Source organism: Puma concolor, chromosome B2 (assembly GCF_028749965.1).
Source record: "Puma concolor isolate L17-30 chromosome B2, mPumCon1.1.hap2, whole genome shotgun sequence".
Lineage (NCBI taxonomy): Eukaryota > Metazoa > Chordata > Mammalia > Carnivora > Felidae > Puma > Puma concolor.
In genome coordinates this window covers 139805432-139824946 of record NC_141671.1, presented here as the reverse complement: position 1 = coordinate 139824946, position 19515 = coordinate 139805432, and the positions used below count along the sequence as shown (strand labels likewise).

Genomic DNA, 19515 nt, shown 5'->3' with positions numbered 1-19515 from the left:
AGGCTGGGCTACCGAAGGTGGGACTATTAAGGCTTTGCTGCGCTGTGGTTTATAGGAACATAGAATCGCTCAATCTCTTTTAAAAGTAGCTAGCGATAACTAGGAGTGAGACCGGACTGGCAGGAGACTCGGGTGAGGAAGGAAGTTGTTTGAAAGCAAGTTACATGGCAGATAGAGGACAGGAAAGCAGATTTTGAGAAATCACTTTCACAGGTTGCCTTTGAGTACATTAGTCCTGTCCTCATTAATACGAGCCTTTACCCACCGCCGGAAAGAGAAACTTAAGCAGAAACGAAGGAAGAGGAGTAAGCACACACACACACACCGATGCCCATCCTACAATTCACTCTTGGAGACGAAAGGCCTGTGTTCTCAGCCCCGGTAGCGGACTACACTGCCCTCCGCTGCGGTACTCGAAATCCTCATTTCAGTGCTTGGAAAATAAATCTTCGACGTCAGAAAACCGGGTGGCAACCTGCAACATCCCCCTTCCTGTCCAACACAACGCCCTGGTACATCCGAGACATTTCCGACCGCGCTTCTTGGAGGGGTCTCCCAGACTCACTCCCATCGCACCCCGCTCTGCCCCCTTCCGGCCGGCGCGCGCGTGGCGACATTTAAACGCTTGCCTGGAAGTTCCCACCCAGGCTTTCGGGAGGCCCTTTAAAACTGGCGCGTGCGCTGGGGTAGGTACGATCAGTTCTCGCCGGGTTTCCAAACTCCGCGCAGTGTCGCGAGATTCGCTATCCGAAACTTCCGGTTCTAGTCCGCCTCGGTGATTGCAACTTGGCTATGCGGTCTCGGTTTCTGTTTAGTGCTGCCCGGTGTCTTCGGGCGCTCCGGGCTATTAGCCCAGCCCGTCGGCACCTAAAGTGCGGCAGCCTGCCGCTGGAGGAGCTGTTCGCCCCCGGCGGACCTTTGCGGACCTTCCTGGAGCGCCGGACAAGGTGTGAAGCCCAGTTGCAGTTCGGGGGGTCTGAGCTGCTGGCGGTGGCCAAACTGCTGAGCGAGAAGGAGCAGGAGCTGCAGGAGACCGAGCATTTGCTACACGGTGAGGGCCGGGCCTAGGGGAACGGGATTCAAAGCCTTCTCTTGACTCTTAGTTTGCCTCGTCAACTAAGCCGCTGGTCAGGTGTCCATAGCTCCCCAAGTTAGAAGTTCTTTGCTCCGTTGCAGCCCTTTTTGGCTTGGGTCGGAGGTCAAGGCATCACTGTGTGCGCTCAGACTCCATCCTCTCCCTTTTGAGCCCCTGTGCTCCCTGGACAGGATGCTCCGCCCCCTTTTACAAAATTTAAATTTATCGATTGTCTACCGGCCCAAGATCTTTAGCTTACCAGGGACAAATAAGGGACCATCCCTGTTACGTGCTTGACAGCAGGGTTTCTCAAAGGGACCAACTGGGATAGTGTCAAGAGAGGTGCATGCTAAAACTAGACTTTGGACTCAGAATCTGAGACCTAGAAATATGCGTTTTTAACAAGTTTCCCAAGTGATTAGTGTGCATTCGAATCTGGATGGGTCCTAAGTTTCTGCATTTCTGCAAGCCCCCCCATGAACCACACTTTGGCTAGCTTGACTCTAGAGAAGATGTATTCAAGGAGAGAAAATTAATACTACAGCTGAAAAGTGAGAACAGATAACTGAATAAACACCTAGGGAAAGCAAGGAGAACTTGTTGGGAAGGTCTTGTGCAGTGATAAAGTTCCACCCTTAGAGGATATTAATAATGGTTTAACCTTTATTATTTTACCGTACTTCAGGCTTTGCTTAACTATTTTTATGTATTAAATCACCCAGTTCACATATCAAACTGTGAAGTAGGTACTGTTAGCCTCATGTGACATAAGAGGAACATGAGGCATGGAGGTAAAATAACTGCTCAGGCTAAACAGCTTTTAAGGAATGGAGTTTGGATTGGACTGACTCCAGATCTCATGTTTTTAATCCCGGTACTCTTTGTTAACCAAGAAAGAAGAGAAGTTATGGGGAGTGGCAGGTTGAAACATTTTGTAAAGGTATGAAATACTAACCTAAAAAGGTTGATTTTTATCCTGTTGGCAGAAGGGAGCCAGCTGAAGCTTTTAGATTGGGGAGTGAATGCCAGAAATGGCTTACTTGCTTAGAAAGCTTTCTGTCTGGTAATCTGGAAGTCAGCCTGGAACGGGATTGCAGATGCTTGGAAAACAGAAGACTGAAGTCTAGTTGAGACTTAAGGAGAGTCTAAATCAGGTGATTTAAGAGAAAATGTGGCTTCCCAGAGTGGGGTTAAAAAAAGGATTACTTAACCATACTAGGAAAAATACTTTGCAAGAAAAATAAAATTGATTTCATAGCTTAAGCCAAGCTTAAAAACCAAATGGATATACGGGTTAAATATTTTAAAAACCTAGCTGTAAAGAAGTAAACAGAATGTTAGAAAATTGTTACTGGCAGAACACAACTCAGCTTAATGATAGAAAATATCATTTAGCAACTCCTGAATTCTTACTTTATGTCAGACACTACTAATTACCCAGAAAATACAGAACTAGTTTTTAGGAGCTTGCAGTCTAGGGAAGAAGTAAAAATATATGTGAACAAGTGCTCGTTTTAATTTCTGCAATAAAGAGCAGTTATAAAAAGCAAAAGAAGGCACTTAAGTGGATTTCAAAGAGAATGCAGGAGGTTGCCAAACAGTACGAGAAGGGGATTGAAGGCAGAGGTGGCCAGCAAGAAGAAGAAAGTACCAAATTGGAAGACATGATGTAGCAGGAGCATAGAGTAGGTATGGGAGTTGATAATGTCACAGAAACTTGAAACCAGAAACACGGTTCAGAACGCTGCATGACAAAGAAACTGGATTTGTTCCTACAGACTGTGAGAAGTTAGCACGTTTTTAAGCAGAGAAGTGACTTTTTTTTTTAATCATTTTTGAGAGAGAGAGACAGCACGAGTTGGGAGGGGCAGAGAGAAAGGGGGACACAGGATCTGAGCAGGCTCCAAGCTTTCAGCACAGAGCCCCATGTAGGGCTCGAACTCACGAACTATAAGATCATGACCTAAGCTGAAGTGGGATGCTAAACCGACAGAGCCACCCAGGCACTGCGAGAAATGACATCTTTTGAAAGATTAATGTTGGTGTCAGTGTTTGAGAATGAACTGGAGTATTCTCCAGGGACCCTGGTGGCTGAAAGGCCAGTGAGAAGGTAGTTGAAACCGTGCAAGAAAGAGGTGGTGATAGGCATGGGCCACACTCACAAGACATTCTAACAATAGTCAGGATTTGGTGGCTTACGTCCTGAGAAGAGTGAAGGAGAGAATTCTAAGAAAAGTCTTAGGCTTCTGGGTTCAGAACATGAATGGTACTGTTAACTAAGATGAAAATATAAAAGTTGGATAAATTTTAGGAAAAAAAGATGTTTTGTGCCAAACAGGCAGCCATATTAAGCCAGGAGTACCTGTAAGGACATTCAGATGAAGAAATTCAGATAAAGATAATGGTCTAGAGAAAACACTACTGGCAGAGGAGAAAAACTGAGCCTGAATAATCGTATGAGAACTCAGCATATATTTGACAAAGTAAAGCTTAGAAGCAGATGAGAATACTCAGGAAGAAGTGGTTGAGAAAGAAACAAGACACTAACAAAGGTAGAAATACACAGTATTGGAGGAGCAGGCAGGACAAAGCTATAAAAGATCGAGAAAGAAAAGGCAGAGCTTTGGGACCCTGAACAAGATAAATGAAGCTGTAAACACCAATTAAAATGTCAAGGGATTGTTGATACTGGACTTAGAAAGGGCTCACCTTTTCAGCTCACACTGAAATAAGCTTTTATGTTTGGCAATTTTATCATGGGTGATTTTAATAAAAACGATGTCGGGGCACCTGGGTGGCTCAGTCAGTTAAGTGTCCGACTCTTGGTTTGGGCTCAAGTCATGATCTCATGGTTTGTGAGTTCAAGCCCTGCATCAGGCTCTGTACTGACAGCCTGGAACCTGCTTCGGATTCTGTGTTTCTCTCTCTCTCTCCCCCTCCCCAACTCATGCTGTCTTTGTCTCTCTCAAAATAAATAAATAAAACTTAAAAACAAGATGTTATTTTTTAAATTTTTTTTTTTTTCAATGTTTATTTATTTTTTGGGACAGAGAGAGACAGAGCATGAACGGGGGAAGGGCAGAGAGAGAGGGAGACACAGAATCGGAAACAGGCTCCAGGCTCTGAGCCATCAGCCCAGAGCCCGACGCGGGGCTCGAACTCACGGACCGTGAGATCGTGACCTGGCTGAAGTCGGACGCTTAACCGACTGCGCCACCCAGGCGCCCCGAAAAAACAAGATGTTATTAATATGATTATGAAATCCAATGTGACAACTAGAGAACTAAATGAGAATTAACACGAGAAATCGTAAACCTGGCATTGAATCTCCAGGAGTTTGGGACGGAAAAGCGGGGGGGGGGGGGGGGGGGTGACAAGCGTTCACTTGAAGGTTTGAAGAGAACAAGAACCTTTACAGCAGGGAAAACATAAACATATTGGTAGACAGAGGAGAAGGCAGGCATGTGATAGGTGCCGAGTGAACATGTAGATTAATAACAGTGAATCAGAAAGAACTAGTATATTTCCACTGCCTACGAATAACCCCAGTCTAAACCCTCCAGAGCTATGCTGTCTGGTAATAGTAGCCAGTGGCCACACAAGGCTACTAAGCACCAGTAATGTAGCTAGTGTGAATTGAGATATGCTGTTAAGGATAACAGATTTCAAACACCTAATATAAAAAATAATTTTTGATATTTTAAGGTACATGTTGAAATGATAATGTTTTACACATACTGGGTTAAATAAAATGTAGTATTAAAATTAAATTACTTCAAGACCTTATTTCTAATCCCCTTAGCCTTACAGAAGATGCAGAACTGAAAGTCACCTTAGAGGTCATCCAGCCTAGCTCCTTCACTGTTGCTGAGATAACAGAGATTCAGAGAAGTTGGACATGTTGCCCTGAGAGAATCCTAGCAGTTGAACTAGGACTAGAATTCATTTTTCCTTTGTCTAATTCAACACATTTGCCATTCCACCACATTTTTCTGTGCAGAATTCCTGCCCAAATAATTTCCTGCCTTTCCACCAACACTCCGAATACTTGCTTATCTCATTATTACTGTTGCCATTTTCTCTCCTTGAGTTAATGCTTCTTTCCTTTTTCTGCCCATCCCAAAAGTAAATGCAAAAACAGTCCTTTAGTGTGCTACCATTTTAATACTTAATCACAAAGTGTTTTAGATTGTAATTCTGTGTGAGTTTTCTCCCCTAGAAAAATATAAAGAAACTAAAATTATCTAAAATCCTGCCTTGAGGGCAGGTCTTACATATTATTATCTCCACTTCCTCCAAACTGATACTTTGGAAGAGCCTGATCTTTCAACAAAGAAAGCTATTTGTAATAACTAAAGAAATTTCCCTTCTCTCCTTTCTATAGGTTGCATATTGTCCATAGGATAGAGAAATGAGAAAATATATTTTGTAAGGTAAAAATGAAAACTCAGACACTATAAGAAAGTAAAAGCAAGTTGGGTGGGGGAGTACTTCATATAAACCTTCTGTAAACATTAGGGAAGATCTAAATGTTTGGTGGATATTTTATATTAATGAAATATTAGGTAAAGAGATAATAAATTTCTATTTTTTTATACAATTTTTTAATGTTTATTTTCAAGAGAGAGATAGAGCATGAGCAGGGGAAGGGAAGAGAGAGAAGGAGACACAGAATCCAAAGCAGGCTCCATCCAGGCTCTGAGCTGTCAGCACAGAGCCCGACATGGGGCTCAAACTCATGAACCATGAGCTCATGACCTGAGCCAAAGTCGGATGCTTAAGTGACTGAGCCACCCAGGCACTCCTCTATTTTTTAATTCAGTTTGGTTTAACTGATGGAAACTTTAATTCCCCTTCTGGTCTGACAGCTCAGTGAATTTGTTGTTGTGTAGTCTAAGTTGGAAAACTAAAACCATATTTGTTAACATGAATATTTCATGGGGGTAGAATTATAGGATAGTTCAATAGGTTCTTTATATTTTTCTGTAGATTCTTTTTTTTTTTTTTTTAACGTTTATTTAACGTTAGAGCATGAACAGGGGAGGGTCAGAGAGAGAGGGAGACACAGAATTTGAAACAGGCTCCAGGCTCTGAGCTGTCAGCACAGAGCCTGATGCGGGGCTTGAACTCACGGACCGCAAGATCATGACCTGAGCCGAAGTCGGATGCTTAACCGACTGAGCCACCCAGGCGCCCCATCTGTAGATTCTGATGCTTCTGTCATCAGCAAAAAAGTTTGTTGTTTTTTCTTTTAAGGTACATGCTAATGAAAACTAATGCATACAGTGCTACTTTTAATTAATGGCAGTTATGAAAAGGACAAGAAAGATATTTTTCCCTTTGGCTACAATAATAAAATGAAGACCTTGAATTCTGTTTAATTCCTTAATTAAGAAAAACTTAACCTACTGCCTTATTTCCATAGATGAAAATGAAGACTTAAGGAAACTTGCAGAGAATGAAATAACTTTATGCCAAAAACAAATAACTCAGCTGAAGCATCAGGTATGGTATCTGCAAAGAATAAAGATTTTGTGCTATTACTTCTAATGAATTTTATTGTAAGTTGATAAAAACAACTCAAGAAGTAACTAGCTTGTTAGTACTCAGAATTATAAACTTTTCTAAAGCAGGAAAAAGTATACTCCGGGTGGTGCAATTTTTATCATAATAAAAGGATCGGACAGCTATGGAAAGAAAGGTGACTGCCATATTGATACGAGTTTTCCAAAAAGCAGTGGGATAAATATCAGTATTCTACTTCCCCTCTTTTGGTTTTTTAAAAGAGGTGAGGGGTAGATGGTGAGTAGAAACAGTTACAGAGCGGTGGTAGATTGTGAGCTCCTTGGCAGCAGAAATATTGTTCCTATCTTTGGCGCTATGAAAGTGCCAGACCTAGGATCGACCCTCAGCTTTTAGAACTGAATTATACTGCTTTGGTTTTACATATGGGAGAATATATAGGCATTAGATGAAGAGTAATCATTATTTTAATGTTTATTTATTTTGAGAGACAGAGTGTGAGCAGGTGAGGGGCAGAGAGAGAGGGAGACACAGAATCTGAAGCAGGCTCCAGGCTCCGAGCTGTCAGCACAGAGCCCGTCTCAAACTGGGGAACAGTGAGATCATGACCTGAGCAAAGTCGGACGCTTAACCAACTGAGCCACCCAGGCGCCCCAATGTAATCATTATTTTAAATTAGACCTAGTCTTTTATGCAGATTCTGTAAAGCAGAGCTTAAAGATTTATAGTAGTTATCTCTGAGGATGTAAGTAAAAGAATATGCTATGGTGAGGAAGGAGCCCAGGAAAAGGGGGTGCTTCATTTAAAGATTACATTTCTTCTCTAGTCAAAAGTTAATGTCCTTACCACCCATTCCAGAGGGAAAGTTCCACCATGAAGTGAAGTCTCATATAATTTGCCTTCTTCCCATTTTCTAATATTTTTGTGAAATACAAGGACATATGTATTAAAGGTTTCTGTTCATTGACTAGTAGTTAACAAACACATAAATTCAACTAGTTACTCAAGATTTGAATGACCATGATGTACTGGCATAGGCTAGAGAGATGGAAAAGTAGTAACAACTATAGCTCCCAACCAACATAAAGTATGATACTTCACAATTCAGGCAGATCTGGGTTCAAATTCTAGTTCTTCCACTTTCTAGTTGTATGTTCTTGGCAATGAGATTATTCAACTAAATTAAGCTTAAACTTAGTTTTTACATCTTAACTAGAGCAAGATACTATCTTCCCAAGCCTGATTTCAGAATTAAAGTATATAAAGTGCTTAACAGAGTGCTTGTCACATACTAAGAGACCAGTAAATGCTGGTAGCTTTTCTTATTTAACTCACCTAACGAAAGAAGCTTTTATTCTGCGTCCTCTTAATTAGTACATACTGAAGTGTGAAAGGTATATTGTCAGGGAAGGAGGACTGATCTAGGCACCTTGATTTGAGTTCTTCTGCCTGCTCTGCCAGAAGCTAACCTTTTTCTTTTGCAAGTCATTTAGTCTCTACAGCCTCATTTTCCTTTACATGCAAAAGGACCAGATCACACATCATCTCTAAGGGCCTTTTCAGTTCCAAAATTACAAATTTCTCTTCCAAATTAAAGAAACTTAAAAAAATAGAAACATACAATTTTAGTCTTTTTTTTTTTTCTTTTCTGCCATACTAGGCTATAGATTTCAAAACAATAAGAGTTAGGATCTTCTTTTGCATCCTGCACACAGTATAGTGTTCTACTTACAACAAGCTCTGAATTATTAACCAAACAGAACTGACATAAAGTTTTACATAAACACCAAAAATAAACAAATTAGACCCATAAGTTTTATCTGGACCTTATAGCACTTATAATATAGTTGTAACATTATATTTTTTAGAAGTTATGCATTACTATATGGTTCTAATTGGCAAGATGGTTGAAGAGTAATCAGCAATATTTGTTTAGAGAAACTTTAAGTAATTCACTATTTAAATCCTGTTGCATCTTGGGGCGCCTGGGTGCCTCAGTCGGTTGAGCATCTGACTTTGGCTCAGGTCATGACTTCACGGTTCGGGAGTTCGAGCCCTGCGTCGGGCTCTGCTGAAAGCTCAGAGCCTGGAGCCTGCTTTGGATTCTGCGTCTCCCTCTCTGTCTGCCCCTCCCCTGCTCATGCTCTCTCTCTCTCAAAAATAAACATTAAAAAAAATTTTTTTAAATCCTGCATCTAATCATTTAGTGTTGTTTTTTTTTTTTTTAAGTTTTAAATAATTCCTAATTATAGGAGGGGTGATATTTTTGTATTTACAGATTATCTTACTTTTGGTTCCCTCAGAAGAAACAGATAAAAATGATTTGATCCTGGAGGTAACTGCAGGAGTTGGGGGTCAGGAGGCAATGTTGTTTACATCAGAGATGTTCGATATGTATCAGCAATATGCTGCATTTAAAAGATGGCATTTTGAAACCCTGGAATATTTTCCAAGTGAAATAGGTAAGTACACTGTTTAATTCATTTGGGGGAAAGAACAGATTTAATCTATCTACATGTGTCATATGATGATGTTTGGAGAGACCATAACTAAGCTTTAGAATTTATTGGTTAAGGAAGCTTACCTGATTTTATGTTTACCATTCACTTAATAATTTTGAATGTAAATATACCTGTTTTGAGTGGCCCTATAAAATACTAGTCATTCACTACTCACCACTGAATGATTAATGATCTTTTAAAAGTGCTCTTTTACACGTTATTGAATCAATTCATTAATACCATAAATACTTTATGTTTAGTGATTATTAGCAATAAAGGTATTAAGTGTTAAAACACTGGATATCTAGACTTGCTAAAGTATTTCAATGCTTTTATATTCTGTATGCTTATATTGGTTTGTAGCTCTTTTAAGTATATTTCAAGATGGTGGAAGTGATGATCAGTTGTTTATAAATGGCAATAATAATTGTTCACTCAATATTTTCAAGGTGGCCTTAGACATGCATCTGCCAGCATTGGGGGTGTAGAGGCCTATAAGCATCTGAAATTTGAAGGTGGTGTACATAGAGTACAAAGAGTGCCAAAAACAGAGAAGCAAGGTCGCATCCATACCAGCACCATGACTGTGGCAATCTTACCCCAACCGACCGAGGTAAGGCATCAGTCTCCTCTCCTTGGAATCCTGCGCTCAGCACAGTGCCTTGCCCCCAGAGTAACAACTCACTTCACTGAACTGAATAACTCCTTTGCTCATCTTTGGCCTTTATCATGTATTTTGAGGGTTTAATAATCTCTTATCTCAGTCCAAAAAAATATCTTACGATAGTAACAGTTAAAGATATATAAATGATCTAATGTTGCACTATTTATTAATTTTTGTCCGCCACTAAGTTTAGTTATTTTAAGACAATCTCAGTAGGAGAAACAGTATTACCCTACTTTAAATAGGATTTAATACTGATTACCCTTCATAATGATTTTTGTTTTGTCTGACTTTCCCAGAGTGTAAATAGAAGAATTCTATTTTAACAAGGGTTAACAGAACTGCTACTTCATAACCCAGTTGCATTAAAATGCAAATACATTGGGCGCCTCGGTGGCTCAGTCGGTCAAGCATTAAGCATCCAGCTCTGGATTTCAGCTCAGCTCATGATCTCATGGTTCATGGGTTTGAGCCCAGTGTCGGGCTCTGCACTAACAGCACAGAGCTGCTCAGGATTCTCTCCCCTTTTTCTCTGCCCCTCCTCCCTGCTCTCTCTCAAAATAAATAAACTTCAAAAAGATGGAAGTATATTGTTACTTTAATATTGCTATGAGTAACATTGCTCATAATGAGTATACTTTATTCTCACAAGCAAATTCTCAGTCTATATGGTATTTGAAAATAAATAAATTACATCCCTTTTGCTGAAAGTGATAGGAAATATGTGACTTGTTTTTCAGGATGAAGTATGAATGATTTGAGGAGAAGAAAGTTTAATTGAGGTTTCTTTTAACTTGGAGGAAGGTGCTAGTTGACTCTTTAAGTTCCTTTCTTTAATCTAATTTATACATGAAGCCTAGATGAGGCACAGAACAGTTAAGGAAGAGCCTGATATTAGTTGCTTTGGTTTAAGTATTTTGAAGACAGAAGTAGTTCAGGAAAAGATGGACTGAAGTCCATATTTAATGCTTCTAGCAACCATACAAGGAGCACATAGGGAGACACAGAGGGCCTGTGAATGGTAGGAGTCCTGTTGTCAGGGTGCGGACCTGTTGCAGAATGGTCCGTAGTAGTTCATGAAATAGAGCTTTTTAAAATCTGGTGCTTCTAATGGCAACTTCCAGGACAGAGCATTATGCTGATGTCAGATCCCAGCTATGTATGACTTGGCTTTTTTGCCTTTTGCTGTTTCCATCTGCCTGTCCTAAGTCCCCCTTTATTTAAAATTAAACAAAATAAGCCTTCCCATAATTCTTAAGCTAGCAGTGGTTTTTTTTTTCCTGTGTTAAAGTCTTTTTTAACTCAGAAATAACCCACAAAAGCTCACTTTAATTCCTATATTCACATTTCTAGTATTAGCTAAGTTCTTCTGTTCATGTATTAAGGAAGAGGGTAATTAACAGAGAAGTCCAGTTTTTGAGGATTAGGGAGAGTTTGTTTTTGTTTTGTATTATATTTTGATCTACTTTTCCAAAAAAGAGATGTTTTAAAAAATGGTATCCTTCCAACTTTTCTATCCTTAAAATTAAAACTTCTCAATCTTATAATTCTATGACATGTAATTATACACATAAGTGGATAGTTCTTGCCCTTGAACAGTTCACATACATGTGATATTTTTAAATCCCAACTTTGCCTCTTATGTATAGATCAATCTGGTAATTAATCCCAAAGATTTGAGAATTGATACTAAACGAGCCAGTGGAGCTGGAGGACAGCATGTAAATACCACGGACAGTGCTGTCCGGATAGTTCATCTTCCAACAGGTATGTCCTTATTTCTTCAACATAAAACTTTGAAGAAAGAAAACAAATTCTGATTAACTTGACTGATTTTCCATTGTAATAGATCCTCAGTTACCAGAATATATACTACTCAAGATTATTATTAAATACTTTATTTAGATTAGAATCCTTAGATGAAACTCTGCAGGATAATTGCAAAAGCCAGGAAGACGGAGGGACCTAAGCCCAGAGAATTTCCGTACAGGTGACGATGAGGAAAAGGTGTGGACAGTCTTGCAGGTAGCTTCCTCAACTTCATACTTGGTAAATGTCACTATTAAAAGAAAATCCAGGGTGCTTGGCTGGCTCCATCTGTAGAGCATGCGACTCTTGATAGCAGGGTCATGTGTTCAAGCCCCATATTGGGTGTGGAGCCTATTTAAAATTTTTTAAATTTAAATAAAAAAAAAAAATCCTCAGAATGAAGTCACTATCATGGGTTCTTCTTTATCAGAAAATGCTCAAAATCACTAGTTCCTAGCTTTCTTTGAAGAGAGGAGGACATGGACTTCCTTGCGAAAATGAAAGCTTGGACTTGCTTTCTCAGAAACATGCTCACATGCAGAGTTCTGCCCATAACTTCCAAGGCTGCTGCTCCATGAAGTCCATCCACAAACCTCCAGCAGTTCTACTGGAGATACACAGGGGAACTATGTCTAAATATTTCTTAAGTCTTCAATATACTCTTAAGTGGAACTAAATGTGATTTACAATTATTACTGCAATGATTTACATGTGATAAAGAGCAGATGGATAGCAAACTTCAGATACCTAGAAAGAATACACTGTGACTGATCTCAAATAGGCAGAATTCCCATGGATCAGTAGTGTTGAACAGGAGTGATTGGTAGGTTTTTCCTTTTTAAAATTTGAGGAAGGCCTCAAGTTAAACTTTAAGATGATGTCTTATATAATATATACTATATAAACAGGAATAGGAAAACTAGATGAAACTCCTCACAAAAATATTAATTGTGCCTATCTCTATTAGGACTAACTTTTTTTTGTTTTGGTGATGACAAATAGCTACTTAAAAAAATAGATGGTTGCTAGTTAACGGTATGGAAAAACAATCCTTATTAAATGAGTAATGATTTTTGTTTAGTATGTGTGCCTTCAATATGAATGTATTTGCACTATAGCTCAAGCTTCAATTTTTAGTTTTCTGAGAACTCTGTAAAAGTTATTTGTTTAGTTTATAGTCTTCCTTTATTAGAGTTGTTTTTTTTCCTCATAAAGGAAGAAGAAAAAGAAGGAAAAAGTATTTCTTGATAATAAATGAAGAAGATTTTCCTATTAAAACTGTTCAATTCTCATGACACTATTCAGGTGTTGTTTCTGAATGCCAACAAGAGAGATCTCAACTGAAAAATAGAGAGATGGCTATGAAAAAGCTACGTGCAAAACTGTACAGCATGCATCTAGAAGAAGAAACAAATAAAAGATACAGTGCTAGAAAGATTCAGGTAAAACTTAATTTAAAACATGCTCTGAAGGGGGTGCCTAGGTGGCTCAGTCTATTGAGCGTCTCTTGATTTAGGCTCAGGTCATGAACCCAGGGTTTTGGGATTGAGCCCTGTGTCGAGCTCTGCACTGAGCTTGGAGCCTGCTTCGGATTCTCTCTCCCTCTGCCTCTTGCCCCTTCCCCGCTTGCACACTCTCATGTGCTCTCCCTCTCTAAAATAATTTTAAAAATGCTCTGAAGGATAAAAATATAAAAATAAGATAACCCAGTTTTTATATATGCTGAAATTATTTCAGTGTATTTGTTAAAATAAGGAAAGAATTCAAGTAGCTCAACAGAGGGTTATAGGTGTTTCATAATAATCTTAAACCTCTGCCCTCGTTTCTATATTCAAGGGCTTTGTTTCCTCAGATTTTTTTTTTAATGTTTTATTATTTATTTTTGAGAGAGACAGAATGAGAGTGGGGGAGGGGCGAAGAGAGAGGAAAACACAGAATCTGAAGCAGGCTCTAGGCCCTGAGCTGTCAGCACAGAGCGTGACCTGGGACTCGAACTCACGAACTGCAAGATCATGACCTGAGCCGAAGTCAGACACTTAAATGACTGAGCCACCTACCCAGGCGCCCCTGTTTTTCTCAGATTTTTAACCAAAGTTACTAAAAGAGGATATATGGAATCCCCATTTTGAATCCTTTGAAAATTATGGGAGTTGGAAAGCAAACTGAATTTATTTTCTTCCTGTTTGGCATTTAATTTTACAACCACCTTGCCCTTTATTAATTCCTTTTTCTGGGAATTCATCACTGTCCTCATTGAAAATGACCAGATTAATTCACAGATATATATGGCTACCATTTGAATGCTAACTCTGTGCTAGGCTGTATGTTTATGTCATCACTGTGTTGTAGGTATTATTTGTATTTTATGGATGGGGAAACTAAAGTTTAAAGTTTAAATAAATGTCTGAAGTTGTAGAGCATTGAAATGGCAGAGAGAAGATCAAATGCTATAAATCTGTCTCACTTTAAAGCCAGTACTCGGGGCGCCTGGGTGGCGCAGTCGGTTAAGCGTCCGACTTCAGCCAGGTCACCATCTCGCGGTCCGTGAGTTCGAGTCCCGCGTCAGGCTCTGGGCTGATGGCTCAGAGCCTGGAGCCTGTTTCCGATTCTGTGTCTCCCTCTCTCTCTGCCCCTCCCCCGTTCATGCTCTGTCTCTCTCTGTCCCAAAAATAAATAAAAACGTTGAAAAAAAAATTAAAAAAAAAAAAAAATAAAGCCAGTACTCTTCTTTTTCTATTACGTCCCATGTTATTTGAGGATTCAAAATGTTTGAAACTTGGTTCTTATATTGTGTTTCAGATTATAAACAAAGAGCTTAATCTCCAGGTAACTTAAATTTGTAGGTTTAGTTGCTTTGAATCTAACTGTATCTTATGTCTTCATATATATCTGTATAGGTTGGAACCAAAGGAAGGTCAGAGAAAATAAGAACATATAATTTTCCACAGAACCGGGTCACAGATCACAGAATAAATAAGTCACTTCATGATCTTGAAACTTTCATGCAAGGGGAATATCTACTGGATGAACTTGTACGGTCATTGAAGGACTATGCTGATTATGAATCTTTAGTAGAAATTATTTCCAAAACATAAATTAATTTATTATTAAAGACTTATAGCTTATAAATATTCTACCACAGCAGATTACATTGTGTGTAAATACTAGTATTCTCTTAAAAAACATGAGTTAATACATTTGGAAGTAATGTGTGTATTTTAAAGACATAATTTATATAAATCTCTCAATATATTAGTAAAAAAATGTACAATACAATCATGACTCTGCTTATATATTTTGGACTCTTATGTGAAGTATACAAACAAAGCAAAAACAGTATTTTGTTTTCTTTACTGTAAAATGTTTAGCAAATGATGAAACATAAAAGAAATACAATAAATATTGTATTAGTCAAAGTCCAGTCAAGAGACAGAAACCAGACCATTAATTTGAACAGGGATAATTTGGGTACAAAGAATTTTTAACTGGTAATAGGATAAGCTATAAGGGGATAAGCGAGAACTCATGCACTGTGAATGAGAGAGAGTCCCCAAGGAAAGAACACCCTTCAAAGGAGCTTCCCTTCCCCCAGGGTAGAGTCAGGACTACTGGAGAGAGCATGGCTTTGGCCTACTTGATGACAGAAAGGTTCCCTGGGCTGCCCTGAGCCAGAGCTGGTCTGCAGGTGGTGGTGGATCAGGCCTTGCAAACAGGACCTCAAACCCTCTGGAATGATAAACAAGCAGTCTCCCACCAAGGTGTCAGAGAAACTTGTTGGACGGTTAAGTACCAGTTTGTGTCTGCATTAGTCAGGGTTCTCCAGAGAAACCGAACCAGTAGGATGTGGGAGATTTATTAGGAGGAACTGGCTCATGTGATTACGGCAGGTGGCAAGTCCAAAACCTGCAATGTGACCTAGCAGGCTGGAGACAGCCACAGGAACTGATGCTGTGTTCCAGTCCAAAAGCAGTCTGCTGGAGAAGTCTCTCTTGCCCAAGGGAGGCCAGTCTTTTTTTTCTTTTCAGGCCTTCAACTGATTGGATGAAGCCATCCACCTTATGGAGGACATTCTGCTTTGCTCAAAGTTCATTGATTTAAATGTTAATTTCATGTAAAAACACCTTACAGAAACCCAGGGTAATGTGGACTAAGTATCCTGGCACCCTGTTGACACACGGGCCAAGAGCACCCCCCCCGCCCCCCCCCCCCCCCCCCCCCCCCCCCCGGCAGCTGTGCCCTAGATGAGAAACGAGAGAAGCCTGTCCCACCACCCCCTACTGACAAAACTTGGTACCAAACAGGTCCAGCTGCAGTATTCGGAAGTGGGGTGATGAAGGGTAAATTTGTTGCTGAGAGGCAACAATTTGGTAACTGACCTAAATACCCATATGCATTACCTAGTTTCAATAAGTGATACGTTTTCATGTATTCTTGGTGTTAGAAGTTACAAGTATTGTTACATTGTTAAATATTTCCACTTGCATTGTTAAAAATAAGGATATTATATTCTATTATTAATATGTATTCTATAATATATTCTACTTAATCATTTATTATCACATGTAACAAAATTCTCAGTAGTTCCCTAAAATCTTCAAATACCCAATTCACATCCTCCCAATTCTCCCCAAATGCCTTAACTGGCTTCTTCAGACCAGGATCCAACTAAGGATCCCACATGGAATCTGCTGGTTACATTGTGTAAGTTCAGAATAGCCCTGCCAACTGCTGCCCCCTCTTTTTTCCATGACATTGCAATGAATTTGCATTTGAGAAGATCAGGCTACTACAGTGTCATTTAATTCCTCAAGTCACAGTATTTCCTACAAACTGGAAGTTGGAGCTTAACACTCAGCTAGTTTTGCATACTCTCTCCCTTTCCTCTGATTTAGCATTTTTGTCATTAAAATATATACCAAATAAGCCAAGTTTGAATGCTCTGATGTGCTGAGATGTATTTGAATCTCTAAAACACATGCACAGATGAGAAAAATGACTTCACCCTTGTGAAAGGAGAAGAATTTATTGTTGAAAGTGAGCTTAAAGCTAAATCAGTATAATATTTTTTTCTTATAATTAAAGTTTATTTACTGTGAGTGAGCACATGTGCAAGCAGGGGAGGGGCAGAGAAAGAAGGAGAGAGAGAATCCCAAGCAGGCTCCATGCTGTCAGCCTGACTCTTGAGGCTCGATCTCAAGAACCAGGAGATCATGATGTGAGCCAAACAGTCCAATGCTCAACCGACTGAGCCACCCAGGTGTCCCTAAATCAGTAGGTTCTTTATCAGTATTTTTTCATCATAAGATTTAAAAGAAGTTTAGTGGCTCTTATTTTCCATAGGAGTCCTGGTTATGATCAGCTCTTTTCTGAGAAGACAGACTCCAGAGAATTGGGGTCTAAAAGGGAAGAAAGCCTGGGAATGTCTGCTTGAGGCTACACAGCTGTGAAAGACCTCTTGATGTTGAGGGCAACAGAGATTAAAAAGTGCTTACTGTGCTTGATAAAGAAATACGAGGGGTGCCTGGGTGGCTCGGTCGGTTAAGCGTCTCACTTCGGCTCAGGTCATTATCTCACAGTTCGTAGGTTCAAGCCCCACATTGAGCTCTGTGCTGACAGTTCAGATTCTGTATCTCCCCCTCTCTCTACCCCTCCCCAGCTCATGCTCTTTCTCTGTCTCAAATATAAATAAATGTTAAAAAAAAGAAACAAACAAACAGGAGGGGTGCCTGAGTGACTCAGTAGGTTAAGCATCTGACTTCAGCTCAGGTCATGATCCCACAGTTCGTGGGTTCAAGCTCTGTGTGTCGGGCTCTGTGCTGACAGTGTGGAGCCTGGAGCCTGCTTCAGATTCTTTGTCTCCCTCCCTCTCTCTTGTGTGCACATGCTCACTCTCTCCCTGAAAAATAAACATTAAAAAAAACCCAAAAAACAGGAGACATCCCCATGGTTCTTCCATGGTGTATGTGCTGCTTACTGCAAGGAAGAGTAGTAAATTCAATGTGTTTAACTACAAGGAGTGGAAGGGAGAGTAGGGGAGGGGAAAGAACTACAGGAAAGGTCAGTTACCCATAAAGAGAGAAAGGCTGCAAATGCTGATTCTAGTTTTTGAAAACATGAAATTAACTAAGGACTACAATTATGAGAATACCTCTATCTAGTAGATAATGTTAGTTTTATAGTAGTTACAACAAAGTAGAATTTCCAGAGAAATAAAATGACTTAATTATTAAGGTTATATGATGAAAGGGTTAAATAATTAGAAGACATTCCATTAATTCCCAAACTGCATGCTTTTCTCTATTTGTTGAACCTACAGTAATCTAAATTCTTATAAGCATATGTTCTACACAAATTTAAAAGTATATCATTGTGAGGTAATGTGTTTCCTCTTTCTTAAGTCAACCTGTATTAGCCAAATTTCCTCTAGAGCCCTAGCTTGTACTAACCTTCAGAGTAATTTGTTTCACCTTATTCTTTAAGAAATAGCAGGTTTACTATTTACTGAGAAAACTCAGTAAAGACAGGTATTAATTTTAAAACTGGCCAAAGGTTATCAAATACATCAGAGAATTTGAATTTCCCTTGTAACATTCTGTTCATGAAGGACACTCTACCTTCACAAGCACATTTGATGAAAATAGCTTTCCATGACCTATGCAACTCAAGAATACACCAAGACTTGTTAATTAGACCATAGGCAATCCTGCATAAGGTCCATGTAAGATGTGTTTCCCAGTTTGTGTCTTTTAGGTCTTTCGGGTTTCCTTTTTGAATGAAAGGGATATATTTATGTTAACTGAATATTACAACATATTATTACTTAATTTCTCTTTACCTCTTCTAATAGCCGATAATTAGAAAAGTTGGACTGAGATTGTGAAGAGTCTTGACTATTGAATTTCATTCTGTAAACAACAGAAGCTTTTAAAGGTTAGTTATCCGCACCCCCCCCAACCCACTCCACTTCCTCACTCCCTGCCCCATGGGAAAAGGTCTGATAGCTGTATTAATGAAGGTGGAAAAGAACTTTTGATCAAGTTTTAAACTTCCTGTCCATTAGAACATCACGGTTGGTTGGTTAGAGAAGAAATCATAATACCTAGGTAATTCTAACAATGTTAAGCTTAACACATGCATCAGTAGGTGTATTATAAACACATGCAGATTAATTGACAAATTCTGGTATGAATGGACACTGGCTTCCACTTCACTCACTAATATAGCTACTACCAGAATAACAAATGTAATTTTTGGAACCCAGGGAAGGATCAGGGTAGAGCAACAGTCGTGGCATGAGGCCAACTGGAACCCTAAGTCTAATATTTAAGGGCTTCCAAATCTGTAGCTGTTCGTATAAACAATGCATCTATACAGCTATCTTCCCTATAAACCATGCATTTTGTTGCTCCCACTCCCTTTGCATGTGCTGTGCTCTCCACCTGGAACAGACTCTTGGCTTACCTCAGCAGAAAGATTTCGAAGTCCAACCTAAAGGGCACCTTAGCCTCTAGGCAGAATTAACTGCCCTTCATTGGCAATTCCACAGTACTTTACCATACCAGGATGACAACATTTATGGCAAGGTAACACCAGTCTCAGGACTGTGTTTAATAAGGAAATGGGAAAGAGTGGGTCAGGGACTAGAATAAGCATGTGTCGCTAGACCTCTCACATTGTCTCATGAATGGACAAAAATATGTTTTCTCCATTCTTGTCTCCTCAGGACCAAACATTATGCTACAACAGGCACGAAACAGGTGTGTAAAAGGCAGTTATAGCGAAAATATCTGTCCAGAAATCTGATGTGTTATTCAGAAAAAAACAATTTCAGAATGGCCTAGAACAGCAGTTAATCAAAACTTACTCAGCTGTAATAGCAATTTTGAAGATGCATAACCAATCACTAGGTTTAAAATTCAACGTCATATTCCTCCATAACCCAT

At 39.5% G+C, this 19515-nt stretch overlaps 1 protein-coding gene and 1 long non-coding RNA gene across 4 annotated transcripts in view; one reads left to right on the top strand and one right to left on the bottom strand.

Annotated features, from left to right (window-relative positions):
- LOC112862376 (uncharacterized) overlaps positions 1-19515 on the bottom strand; it is a 155882-nt gene that overhangs the window by 132656 nt on the left and 3711 nt on the right. The window lies entirely within an intron of this gene.
- Positions 748-14911, top strand: MTRF1L (mitochondrial translation release factor 1 like). 3 transcript variants are annotated; one of them, XR_015251663.1, is made up of 7 exons: positions 748-1051; positions 6501-6580; positions 8877-9060; positions 9549-9712; positions 11413-11530; positions 11669-11788; positions 12878-12979. XR_015251663.1 is itself a non-coding variant. In XM_025925668.2 (7 exons), exons 1-7 carry the CDS (start codon positions 793-795, stop codon positions 14665-14667), a joined length of 1140 nt encoding a protein of 379 aa, XP_025781453.1. In that variant the 5' UTR covers positions 749-792; the 3' UTR covers positions 14668-14911. The 3 variants fall into 3 exon arrangements, 2 of the variants coding, with proteins under 2 accessions (XP_086564297.1, XP_025781453.1); XM_025925668.2 differs by lacking the exon at positions 11669-11788 and adding an exon at positions 14470-14911 and having other exon boundaries at positions 749-1051; positions 12878-13014; XM_086708171.1 differs by lacking the exon at positions 12878-12979 and having other exon boundaries at positions 11669-12787.